Source organism: Otolemur garnettii, unplaced genomic scaffold (assembly GCF_000181295.1).
Source record: "Otolemur garnettii isolate 467f Iridium unplaced genomic scaffold, OtoGar3 scaffold00006, whole genome shotgun sequence".
Taxonomy (NCBI): domain Eukaryota; kingdom Metazoa; phylum Chordata; class Mammalia; order Primates; family Galagidae; genus Otolemur; species Otolemur garnettii.
Genome location: NW_003852401.1, coordinates 26,279,047 through 26,291,275, shown reverse-complemented (window position 1 = coordinate 26,291,275; position 12,229 = coordinate 26,279,047). Strand labels below are relative to the sequence as shown.

Sequence of the window (12,229 nt, the reverse complement as noted above, 5' to 3'; positions counted from 1 at the left end):
CAAAAAAATAATAATAAAACTGAATATTTGGCTGTGATAATTTAAGCTGTTAGGATATTTGTGATCTTTTTCTGTGTGTTTCTAGTCTACTACCCAGAACACTGAAAAAAATAACTAAAAGGAAAGACTATACAATCCTTTCCTAGAGAAGTGTTGAAAACTGCCTGAGGGCAGTAACAAGGTTTCCTCAGCTAGTGTTTGATCCCTGTGGGACCCCAGTGGTATTTGAGTGAATGAAAGAGGGTGTATCAGTCAGCGCTCAGCCAGCCAGAGCCGCAGAACCAGTAAGGATGGAGGTGAAGGATTCGCTTACTGAGCAGGTGGGAGATCTACAGGGCCCATAGGAAGGAAAGATCACAAGCAGGATAGAACCACATGGGCGTGGGCTGAAGCTGGGAGTCTCTGAACTTTAAGAGAGCCTCTACCGCCTTAGAAAAGGCTTCCAACTGGTTAGGTCAGGTAGACTCAGGATAATCTCTCTTCTGATTAACTTGAAGTCAGCTGATAAGGGATTTTAATTACCTGGGCAACATCTTTTTAGAGAAGACTTGCATTGTGTTTGATTGCGTGTGACTAGAAGGTGTGTGTGCACTACAGCATGGCTGCAGCTTCTGTTCTGCCCTCCAGCTCTAGCCAAAGGAATCTCCCAGAGCCCACCCTGACCAGAAGCATATTAGAAAGGGAATTTGGGAGCGTGTAGTTCAGCCTAGCCGTATTGACACATCATGAAGCCATCACTGTAGGTCTAGCCTGGTTTAGGATCATTTGCGGTCTTAAGTATTTGTATTTATTTATTTATTTTTCTGAGACAGAGTTTCACTTTGTCACCCTGGGTAGACTGCGAAAGCATCACAGCTCACAGCAACCTCAAACTCTTGGGTTTAAGCGATTCTCTTATCTCAGCCTCCCAAGTAGCTGGGACTACAGGCACCCACCACAACGCCCGGCTATTTTTTGGTTGTAGTTGTCATTGTTGTTTAGCAGGCCTAGGCGGGGTTTGTACCCGCCAGCCCTGGTGTATGTGGCCAGCTCCCTAACCATTGAGCTAAGGGGGCCGAGCCTGTTTTTTTTATTTTAAAAAATAATTTTTTAATTGTTTTTTGTTTTGATTTGTTTCTTATGCTATTACATGTAACAAATGATATATACAATATGATAATTCTTGGTGTAAAGTTGACTTTCTTGAAATTACTCAGGATTGTACCATTTAAATTAGTCTTTGGGGCTGGACACAGTGACTCAAACCTATAATCTTAGCACTCTGGGAGGCTGAGGCGGGTGGATCCCCTGAGCTCAGGAGTTGGAGACCAGCCTGACCAAGAGTGACACCCCTTTATACTAAAAATAGTAAAAATTAGCCGGGCATTGTTGGGATAGTCTGTAGTCCCAGCTACTGAGGAGGCTGAGGCAAGAGGATTGCTTGAGCCCAGGAGTTTGAGGTTGCTGTGAGCTATGATGATGCCACAGCACTCTACTTAATAAAAAATAAAAAATAATAAAAAAATAAAAAATAAAAAAATAAAACAAATAGGCCGGATGTGGTGGCTCAGGCCTGAATCCTAGCACTCCAAGATGCTGAGGAGGGTAGATTGCCCTGAGCTCTTAGAGGTTCAAGACCAGCCTGAGCCAAAGTGAGACCTCATCTCTATAAAAAAAAAAAAACGCCAGGCATTGTGGTCTGCACCTATAATCCCAGCTACTTGGGAGGCTGAGGCAAGAGAATTGCTTAAGCCCAATAGTTGGAGGTTGCTGTGAGCTATGATGTCACTGCACTCTACTGAGTGCCACAAAGTGAGACTGCCTCAATACAAATTTTTTTAAATAAATAAATAGGGTAGTGCCTATTGCTCAAAGGAGTAGGGCGCTGGCCCCATACTAGAGGTGGCAGGTTCAAACACAGCCCCAGCCAAAAAAACTGCAAAAAATAAATAAAATAAATAAAACAAATAAACTAGTCTTTGATCTTCAATGACTAGAAGGTCTCATATAGCTCAACAGTTCAGCTATTAATTTTGAAAACAAAATAATTAATTTTTATGTTTGGATTTTAAGTTTGCAAGTCCTTTGAACTGATCTTAGAAGATCTCCTAACCCTTACCCCACCCTATTCCCAAACTTCATCCCTAACTAAATGCACTACCAACATCAAGGTCACTCTCTTAGATGTTTGTGTCTTTCATTGGCTTATCACTATGTATAGGTGTTGGCTGCTTATGTGTGTATTTGTATTTATATGTTTTGATTCCCTCAAATAAAACCTCTTGGGATTTTAATTTCAGATAACTCAGAGAACAGAAATTTTTTTGGTTCCTGGTTTATTATTTGAATTTGCAAGAGGAAGGAGCTCTCAGGCCTAGTTAATGGGAGCTGAGGTCTCCACCCACTTGCCTAGGGCAAGACTAGTTTACAACACCTTCGGAATGACCAGTTCCTCCCCCTTTATTTCAGTAGAAAGGGTGAAAGAGGCAACCCATTTAATGCTGTCTTGTGTGTGATGCTAGCAGAATACTCTGTAGTGCTGTCATTACTCATTGTGTTTCCAGTCTGTTTGGTCCTGGACTAGATTCAGACCTCAAGAATTATGGCCTTGTCATCAACTGAGAATATTGCACTTGGTACATTGCCCCAGAGTTTGCTCTTTGGTGATACTGTGCCCTTTACCAAATCCCTTCCCCCAAAGATGGCATTACATACATGTGAGAAGGTTGTAGACTTCCCCATCTCATGGCTGACTAGACAGCAGCTCCATGGAGGCTCCCTCTGCTCCACTGAATTCCTCATGCCTAACTCTAACTAGAACTTGAAAGATGCTCAGCAAATAACTGCTGAATGAGGGAGTCAGCCATCCTGCTCTCCTTGGGTAGTCTGTCCTGTAGGGAACAGATGCTGCTGTCAGCCAGGACATTCACATTTGTGGTTTTGAATTTCAGGGACATGACATGCATTTCACTTTGGTCAGAACTGACTTTTTTTCTCTCTGATAATTACATGCAAACTTCACTTCTCCAAAGTTTCTACTTACTAAATATTAGTACTTGTTTCACCTTGCTTCAAATTGGGCTTCAATATAATTTTTAAATGCATATTTTCAGCACCCCTGCTTGAGTAATTGATAGTCTTCATAACAAATTTACATTTATCATCACATTATTTTAGTATCTCATTATTTACATTATTATCATCGCAAATACTTTATTATTCCTTTGAGCAGCCAATCTCATGAGAAGCTCAGAGGGGAATTTGTAGGTCATGATAGATGTATTTTTTGACTTGCTTCCAAACGCACTTTACTATTGCCTACTGTTTTAATTATTTCAGAAGATCATAGATTCCTTGAAAAGCTCACAAAAGAAAACAATCCAAAGTGTAGTGGTTAGGAACATAAATTAAAAAAAAAAAAAAACAGAACATGAGCCTACCTTGGCTTGAATTCTAGATGGGCTACTTCCTAGCTAGGAAGTAATCATGGGCAAATTATTAAATCTCTAGCCCTCAATCTTCTCCTCTGTAAAATGGGGATACAGGCTGAGCATCTTAATCCAAAACTCCAAGCTCCAAAATGCTTCAAAATCCAAGAATTTTGGAGCACCTCCATGATACCACGAGCGGAAAATTTTACACCTGACTTGCTTGATATGGTGTAAAATTTTCCACTTGCAGTATCATGAAGGTGCTCCAAAATTTTTGAGGGTTCAGAATCAAAATACAATCAAAACTTTGTTTCATGTGCAAAATTATTTAAAATATTGTATAAAACTACCAGGCGATGTATATAAGACATATATAAAACATAAGTGAGTTTTGTGTTTAGACTTGGGTCTTATCCCCTATGTACGCGTAAATATCCCAAAATAAAAAAATGACAGTGAAACCGGAAACAATTCTGGCCCCCAGCATTTTGGGTAAGGGGTGCTTAACCTGTAATAACAATCCTGGCCTCCTAGGGTTCCAGTGAGGATTAAATAAGATTATGTATATAATGACCTAGTGCAATCTCTTTGTACATAGTAAAAATATTCAATAATTATTAATTCAATAGGTATAAACTTTAAAGTAATAAGATTGGGTGCAAAAAACAGATGTGTTTTCTTCATTTTCCATAGAAGTCATTTCAGCCCCGGACCCTAAGCTATTCCATGTGTGGTGTTTGGGTGGGGGCGGGGTGGAAGAGTCCACTTTCCCCTTGGACTGGTCCTGTGCCGGTGTCTGTGCAGATTTACCGGTTCTGTGCATAGGTGCTGCCGGTTGTTCCCTCTGGCAGGATTCAGCAGGGCCCTGTTGCAAACTCCGTCCCTACCTGGCTCCAGCATAGCTGATCTCCAGCTCCTCTGCCTGCGGGTCGGTGTTGCTTCATTTTGAGACGCACCCTTGTAAGGACTGTGGTCCTCTCCTCAGCTGATTTCCTGGTCCCCAGTCAGAACGGAGGGAAACGTCTCTGCCCTTTCTCATACCACCTGGAAGCCCTGGGGAGGTCAGGGGTGCTTTGCTGTCACCCACTGTGGTTGTCCTGTCACTTCTCTTCCAGCCTCCTTTTCCCTGGTGGAGGCCATTATGTAAGTCAGCCACCTCCAAGAACCCCAGACAGTCACTCATGTCCTCACCACTAGGGACAGCAAGAGTGGGGAGGGGCAGGGCAAGCTGCATGTCCACTCTCCCATCTTACTCCTTTAGCTTCTTCAAGGGCACTTTGTTTCTCCTCTCCAGCTCCAAGCCCTTGCTGGTGTACATTTCAAAGGGATGAAAAACCGGTTTTGTGAGCACTTCCTGGGGATCTGTCCGTGTCTGGGGTGTTTGTTTTGTTGGCCCACTTCAGGGTAGAAGTAGAAGGAATCCCCCTTGGGCCGATGACTCCAAATAGTTTGCCTTAAGTTAACACTCCTGCTCTGCTCTTATTATTTTTATTATGCAAATTTACTTAATCTGAAGTGATTCTTTTACTTTCTGAAGGCAGCGTTTCATAGGTCTTGGGACTCCACAGAAATGAATAAATATTTTGTTTGGGAACTGACAAACGGTTGCCAACTTTTAATTTTATAAACCAAAAAAAAAAAAGTCTTAAAACTGCCATCTATTCTACCATTTCTTTGAGTCTCCCCCCACCCCAGTGGAAAGATAAAATTGAAGAGCAAAGAGCCGTCCTTTTAAACCAAGGTTAGCTGTATGAGAACTCAGCAAGTTGCCCTGGGTTTGCTCATGGAGCTGCAGTTCAGCGAAAATTTCTTCCAGACCAGCACCAGGCAGCTCAGCGACATCTGAAAATCACTGTCCTGGAGCTTTTCAGCCACCGAATCGGGTTCATTGTCGGTTGTGATTATATATGAAGTGCTTTCAAGAACCGATCTATAGGGTAACTCAGGCCAAAGGAAACACGGTGCCTGAACACTCCGCCAAAGGAGTGTTGAGTTTGCCTGATTTTCTGGAAAACTGCCTTCACTCCCTACTTCCCTGTATTTGGGCAAATAAAACCCGGCCTCAGAGAGCTGTTGCAGGAGAAATTATAAAAATGCTGCAAAGCCTCGTGATCTCATTTTGGATCTCCTTAGGATTCCTCATCAAGTTGCAATTATGGTGAGAAAAATTCTGCCTTGGGGTCTGATTTTAATTGCTCATCGTGTTATGACTCGACTTTCTGTGCTGCGTTTCTTTCCATATCACTGCATCTGTGTTTGACAGCTCCTCCAGAGTCACTTTGTTTTACACCAACAGCCAAGTACTTATTAAGTCGAAAGGAAAAGCAAGGCGCACATCTACTACTGCCTTTGTGCTTTTCCCAGAAAACAGGGTGGGAACCAACTTCTTCCTTTCTTTACCCCTTCAGCCTTCCTTCTATGAACCCGTGGAGCCAGTGGACTTTGAAGGACTTCTGATGACACATCTGAACAGCCTGGATGCCCAGGAGCTTGCCCAGGAGCTGGGAGACTTCACCGATGATGACTTGGACGTGGTCTTCACACCAAAGGAATTTAGGACTTTGCAGCCCTCTTTGCCGGAGGAAGGGTAAATCTTTTTCTTAATATGTTGATGGGATTGTGACTATCATGACCATTGTCAGTGAGCGGGGAGATGCCCTAGATCTGAACTTCTTTGAAAAAAATAAAATTACCTAATTCATCAAGATGGGCAGGACAACTCCATGAGACTCACCTGGGTGTAGATTGTTTTCAAATTGGTTTGGCTGGAGACTTTGAAAAGCTGTGTGGAGACTAAGCCGGCTCAAGGGACGCAGTGGGACAAAATAAAATGCTCAAGAAGAGGCTAAAAGTGCAGGCTGTGGAGCCAGACTGCTCCGGTGAGTCACATGACCTCATTAGGCCTCAGTTTCTCCATTTGTAAAAATGTCAAGAGCTTTCACGAAATCCGTTTGGAAGCATTTTATTTGCTTCCATGGAAGAGACTGGATCAAGTTAGAAAAGTCAGCCCACATTTATTGACTATTACTATGTGCTACGTACTGGGATAAAAAGATGAGTAAGCCAAAAGTCCCTTCCCCTGAAGAAAGTGTTGTCCCGTGGAAAAACAGCAGGGACAACTCTGTAGAGAGATGGGAATAGATACTTAGGTCTGGAGTTTCTGCAGAGGGTGTTTGTGCTGATAGGTGCAGGCATTAGCTCTTGGCATCACACTAACCATGGAATTATAGCTGAATGAAATTCCTGTTGCTTCCATAGTATAAAAATCAATGTCCCTTCGGAGGTTTAATATGAACTTTTATTTGCATTCATTTTGAAAGTAAAATTAAGATTCACATAATCGTGGACATTTTCAACCTTCTCATCTTCCCCCAAAAAGTCCCAGAAAGAGGATCATGAAACATAGCCCCTGCCCTCAGCACTCTGTGGTATTCTACTTCTATTGGGGATTTTATTTCTTATACTTTGGGGAGGCTGAATGACAGTGATGTGGTAGTACCGTGACCTTTCTTCTTTAGACAGTTCCCATTCACATAGGAGAGCTGACCGTATGAGCAGCTCTAATGACGTAAAGATGTACATTTCCCAGAAAACAAAAATATTATTCTCAGAAAACATGTTTCCCCATTTTCAGTCCATTTATTCAGGCGTGGCCTTAGTACAGGTGACACCTTGGTTGAGTGTCATTGAATTTTATTTCTTTGTGTAAAAGGTTTGGTTAATTATCTTCAAATGCAATCAGAATCTTGGGAAAACCTGTTTAAAATACTGACAGTAAATTTAGAGGAAGGAGGTTTTGTTGTTAGCCTTGATAAGGAAGGTTACTTTTACTTAACATCAGTTTTTAAGTATAATACTGTCTCATCTCCATAATTTATAGCTCACCCATTATCTGTCTGATAACTTTAAAATGACCTTTATTATTTCAAGGGTTGCCAAAAAGTCTTTTGCATAATTAAAGCAGGGGACGTTATCCTTGCCATCATCAGAGTAAACAATAACTGAGTCATGGTTGAACACCCTGGGCCCCGCCCAGGACTTTATGTCGGGCTGTGATGGTGTAGTGGTTGTAAGCATGAGCTCTACAGGTCAGCTGCCCTGTGCAGGGATTCAAGTCCTTGTCCCACCACTTGTTATGTGAGTGGGAGCAAGATCCTTATTATCTCATTCTTCTGCAAAATGAGGATAGTAGTAGGGCCTACCCTATGGGTCTGATTGAAAATGACCTAGATTAATACAGGTAAAGTGATTACATCAGTGTCTAGTGGTACATGTGTGAATTTTCGTGTACAGGTATTATTAAGCACCAGACTCTTCTAAGCACTTTGCACACGGACTAATTTACAAGTCTTTCAAGGAAGCACTCTTCTCATTATTACCACTTTAAGGTGAGGCAAAGAAGAGTGGACCCACTGGCTCAAGGTCCCATAGCTTTAAGGGATTAAGCTGAAAAGAGGGCAGTTAGGGCCCAGAGACCACATGTCTAACCTTTGCAATATTTCATCTAGTATTTATAGAAAGCCCACAGGTAGGTACCATTCTTATCCCCTTTTTATGAATAAGAAAATGAAGGCGTGTTTATCTCTCCTACTAACTCAGCCGCAACAATAGCAAAAAGCTACTATTGTTCTGTGCGATTTCGAGACTCTGAAACACCGAGAGTATGTCTCACAGCACGGTCCTAAGCAAGTAGGACAGAACCATTAAATTAATGACCACCAGCCACAGCCAGTGTTGGCACAGTCGCCAAAGCGTAAGACTACTGTTCTTCTGGGCTTTCCGAAAGGAGAACTTGCATGTCCTAACAAGGTTACACAAGCGCAAAAAATATGTTGAAATTACCCTGTCGGAATAGGTATTTATACTCATTTTTCTTGTTTTGTATTTGATTACAGCAAGTTCTACCTGTCTTGTGTCAGAATGCCTTCAGGGACAGTTAAAGTTTAACATGATTCTCTATAATAAAGAAAACCCACAAAGCATAAAATACCAACATGTTTATCTCGTCAAAGTAAAAATGCTGTTGCCTCCGGATACTTCAGACACCTGGAATGAATGGGCAGCAACCGCCTTAGCATTCGCCCGGATCCGGGTTTAAAGTCCTCTTGCACTCCTCGGTTATAATAAGGGATTGTTTTGTTGCTTTCACCGGTGATAACATGTTTTCCTTTCCTTTTCCCCCTCCATAGGGTTGAACTGGACCCTCATGTCAGGGATTGTGTCCAGACCTATATCCGGGAATGGCTAATCGTGAACCGGAAGTAAGTCACTTTTCTGCCCTCTCTGTATCGGTACATATTGTTTTTTAAATTGTTTAAATAGGCCTTTTGGGAAGAGTTTTGGGTTTACAGAAAAGATAAGTGGAAAGTACTGAGAATTCTCATATACTCCCTCACCATCTCACAGCCCCCCCCACCCCCCACACACCCAGCTTCCCCTCTTAGGAACCCCTTGCATTAGTGTGGCCCATTTGTTAGAACCGACAAGCCAATATTGGTATGTTGTTAACTAAAGTCCATGGTTTTGAGTGGCACCTGTGACTCAAAGGAGTAGAGCACCAGCCCCTATATTGGAGGTGGCAGGTTCAAGCCCTGCCTCGGCCAAAAATAAATAAAAAGTAAAGTCCATAGTTTGCACTAGTGTTCACTTTTGGTGTCATATATTCCATGTGTTTTGACAAATGTACGGTGACATGAATCTGCTCTTTCAGTATCATACTGAATAGTTCCACTGCCCTAAAACCCCCCTGTTCTCCACCTATTTCTCCTTCTCTCCCACACTGGCGACTACCTGTGATTTTTACTGTCTCTGTAACTTCACTTCCTTCCTCCATGTGGCTTGGTAGTGCATTTTTTATTGCTGAATAATGTTCCATTGTATGGAATACCACCCTTTGTTTATACATTCACTTATAGAAGGAGAAAGTTAATTTTAAATGTAAAGAATAGAGCCTTTTTGTTTTATTTTCATTCTGATGAATTTCTATTGAAAAAAATAAGTGAATTAAAACGTGGCCTCAGCCTCAAAGGTGGCATTTACAAATCAAAAGCGCTTTGAAATATCACCTAATCCCAGTGAGAATGACCCACAGGACAAAATCCCAGAGCAGGAGCTTGCAGAGGGCAGGGAACATCCCTGCGCTAGTGGTGGGACTGCAAACTAGCACTGCCTCTATGGAAAGAAGGAGGGAAAGTCCCAAAGAACTAAAGGTAGACCTTCCCTTTGATCTTGCAATCCCATTTCTAGGTATCCACTCAAAAGAAAAAAAGTCATTTTACCACAAGGATATTTGCACTCCAATGTTGATAGCCGCTCAATTCACACCGCCAAAGATGTGGAAACCATTCCAGTGCCCTTCAACACGTGAATGGATTAATAGACTGTGGTCTGTGTATCCCATGGAATACTATTCAGCCATAAAAGATAGAAATTTTATATCTTTTTTAACAACCTGGGTGGATTTAGAGAACACTCTCCTAAGTATCAAAGAAACAGAAAAACAAGTATCACATGTGCTCAATACTAAATTGAAACTAGTAGATTAATAACCAAGTGCTCCCTTGAGAGAAAAACTCAATTAAGAGGGTGGAGAGAGAGGGTTCGGCAAGTTCGTGGGTATATGGCACATTTCTTGGGTGAAGGGAACAACTACAACTTGAACTTTACCTTACAAATGCAAACAATGTGACCTCATCACATGTACCCTCATATTAATCTGAAATTAAAAAAAAATTTTAAGCCAAAAAGGTGGCATTTAAATTTTTGTGACCAAGACATAAGTTGTGTGCTAGCCTTCCAGTAAAGGACCTTTCTCTCTTGGGTTAATCAAACCTTCTCTGACATTGTTCTGAGCTTTTCCTCTCCATGCTCTGAGCTGGACAGCACGCTCTCATGAGAAACGTCTGTGCACATGGAAATCCTCAACCTGGGTGGGTGTATGTGTTGGGGGCTGGGAAGGAACTGTCTACAGATTGGGGCACACTGCTAGAGGCATGTCAGAGAACCTTTGATGAGACATAAGTAGTTTGACATTCTGATAGCCTCACCTGCCCTATGAGCCTGTAAGAATTACTGTCCTATGGGGTAAAGAATGAAAGACTTTGGAGATTGAGTTTTATCTAGATGCCTGAGGTGTTCCATTGAATTTGTGCTGGAGTGGTGTCCATATGCGTACTATTTTCAATAGCTCAGAAAGAGAAAGCATCGCTTGTAATTAAGAGAAAGTTAGATGCTACTCTGTTCTACTATGAATGGAAAATGAAGTATACCCAATAGTCAAATGAGATTGTGCTTTGCTGGTAATAAGTAAAAGATCTCAAAATAAGTTGTACTTAAGTTTTAAAATGTTGTTAGAGGTACTTTCTGAGTATTAAAAACTTTTTTAAAATCTGAGAAAAGACAATAAATAGAAAGTTTTCAGATAATTTTTTATTTGGGACCTGCACTTTGCTCACGGCAATGTGGGCTTCTTGGAATATTATTTTTTCTCTAACTTATAGAAGCTTAACGGAAAAAAAAAAAAAAAGGACTCTTTGTAGAATATTCATTGTAGACATTTTTAGAAATTATAAACAAAACAAAAATCACTCATTGTCACTTTAGAGCGATAACCACCACAGACATTTGAGGTAGCCTTTAAATTGTATTTCTTTGTGTATGTTTGTACAAAAACTAAATCAAATTATTTGTGTAGCATGCATCTTTGATTTTCACGGTAAGGGGTGATTATCTCTCTTTGCTATTAAATATTCTTCCTGAACGCAATCATTAATGATTATATATTTATATGAAATTTTATTTAACTAATTTTAATGTTTAGATGAAACTTTTTAAATCTAATTCTTCTATTGAAAATGCAACAACATCTTTCTCACTAAAACTCTGTGCACATTTATGGTTTTTTCCTTTGCAATTAATCCTTACAAGAGGAATTTCTATGTTAAAGGCTATGTCCAAACTTGAGGATCTGGAATAACAGACCAAAGATTATTAAGTATTTGTGGATCCTCAAGAATATTAGATATTGTGATTTATTTCTATTTCCAACTTTATTTGTAAAATGGCTGTCTTTTATTTCATTTCCTCTGATTATTAGATTAGGCATCTTTTTCCACTTTTTTGTGATTTATGATTTTTTCTTGGGGCGCTGCTTCTTTATTAAACTTGAGCACCTCTATTCATCAAACAATATGTATTCTAAACAATATATCAGGTCTTGTTTATCTTGGGGAACACTGTTATTTGTTAAAGGTATTAACACTTTGTCACCGTTTATAAACTCCTTATCCAGTATGCCTTCTGCCCTTTAAAATCGTTTATACTTTTTAACATTAAGAATTACTTATGTAATTAAATCTCTGGTGATATTTTTCCTTATGGCTTCTACTGTTGGTGTCATGCTTCAAATTTCATTCATAAACCTATTACTGTTTTCTAGGAGTTTGGGATCAAAGTATGAATTCAGATCATTAGCCACTTGATTGTTTCTGTTCCCTTATTTGACTCCATTTGTTTTTATTTTTCTGAAAAAGCAGTGATTATCCATGTATTTATTCTGTGCAAGGTTTTGCATTTTTCATCCCCAAACAACACAATATCTGCTTTATCTTTGGCAACATACGAGGCATGGTGATTGCTGTTGCCCCAGTTCTCTGCACACTTGTGTAATGGACCAGTTCCCTTCCCAGAAATCAGCTGGTGGACAGGGAGAAGTGTGCAACTTCAAAACCCATTGTCGGCTCGGCGCCTGTGGCTCAAGCGGCTAAGGCACCAGCCACATACACCTAAGGTGGCGGGTTCGAATCCCCAGCCCGGGCCCG

At 40.8% G+C, this 12,229-nt stretch overlaps 1 protein-coding gene across 1 annotated transcript in view; it reads left to right on the top strand.

The window, feature by feature from the left end:
• Window positions 1–12,229, top strand: part of DOCK8 (dedicator of cytokinesis 8) — a 217,001-nt gene that overhangs the window by 48,885 nt on the left and 155,887 nt on the right. The window contains exons 3-4 of the mRNA XM_012814018.2: window positions 5,819–5,997; window positions 8,600–8,671. Coding sequence (XP_012669472.2) covers window positions 5,819–5,997; window positions 8,600–8,671 — 251 coding nt within the window. The remainder of the gene's footprint in view (window positions 1–5,818; window positions 5,998–8,599; window positions 8,672–12,229) is intronic.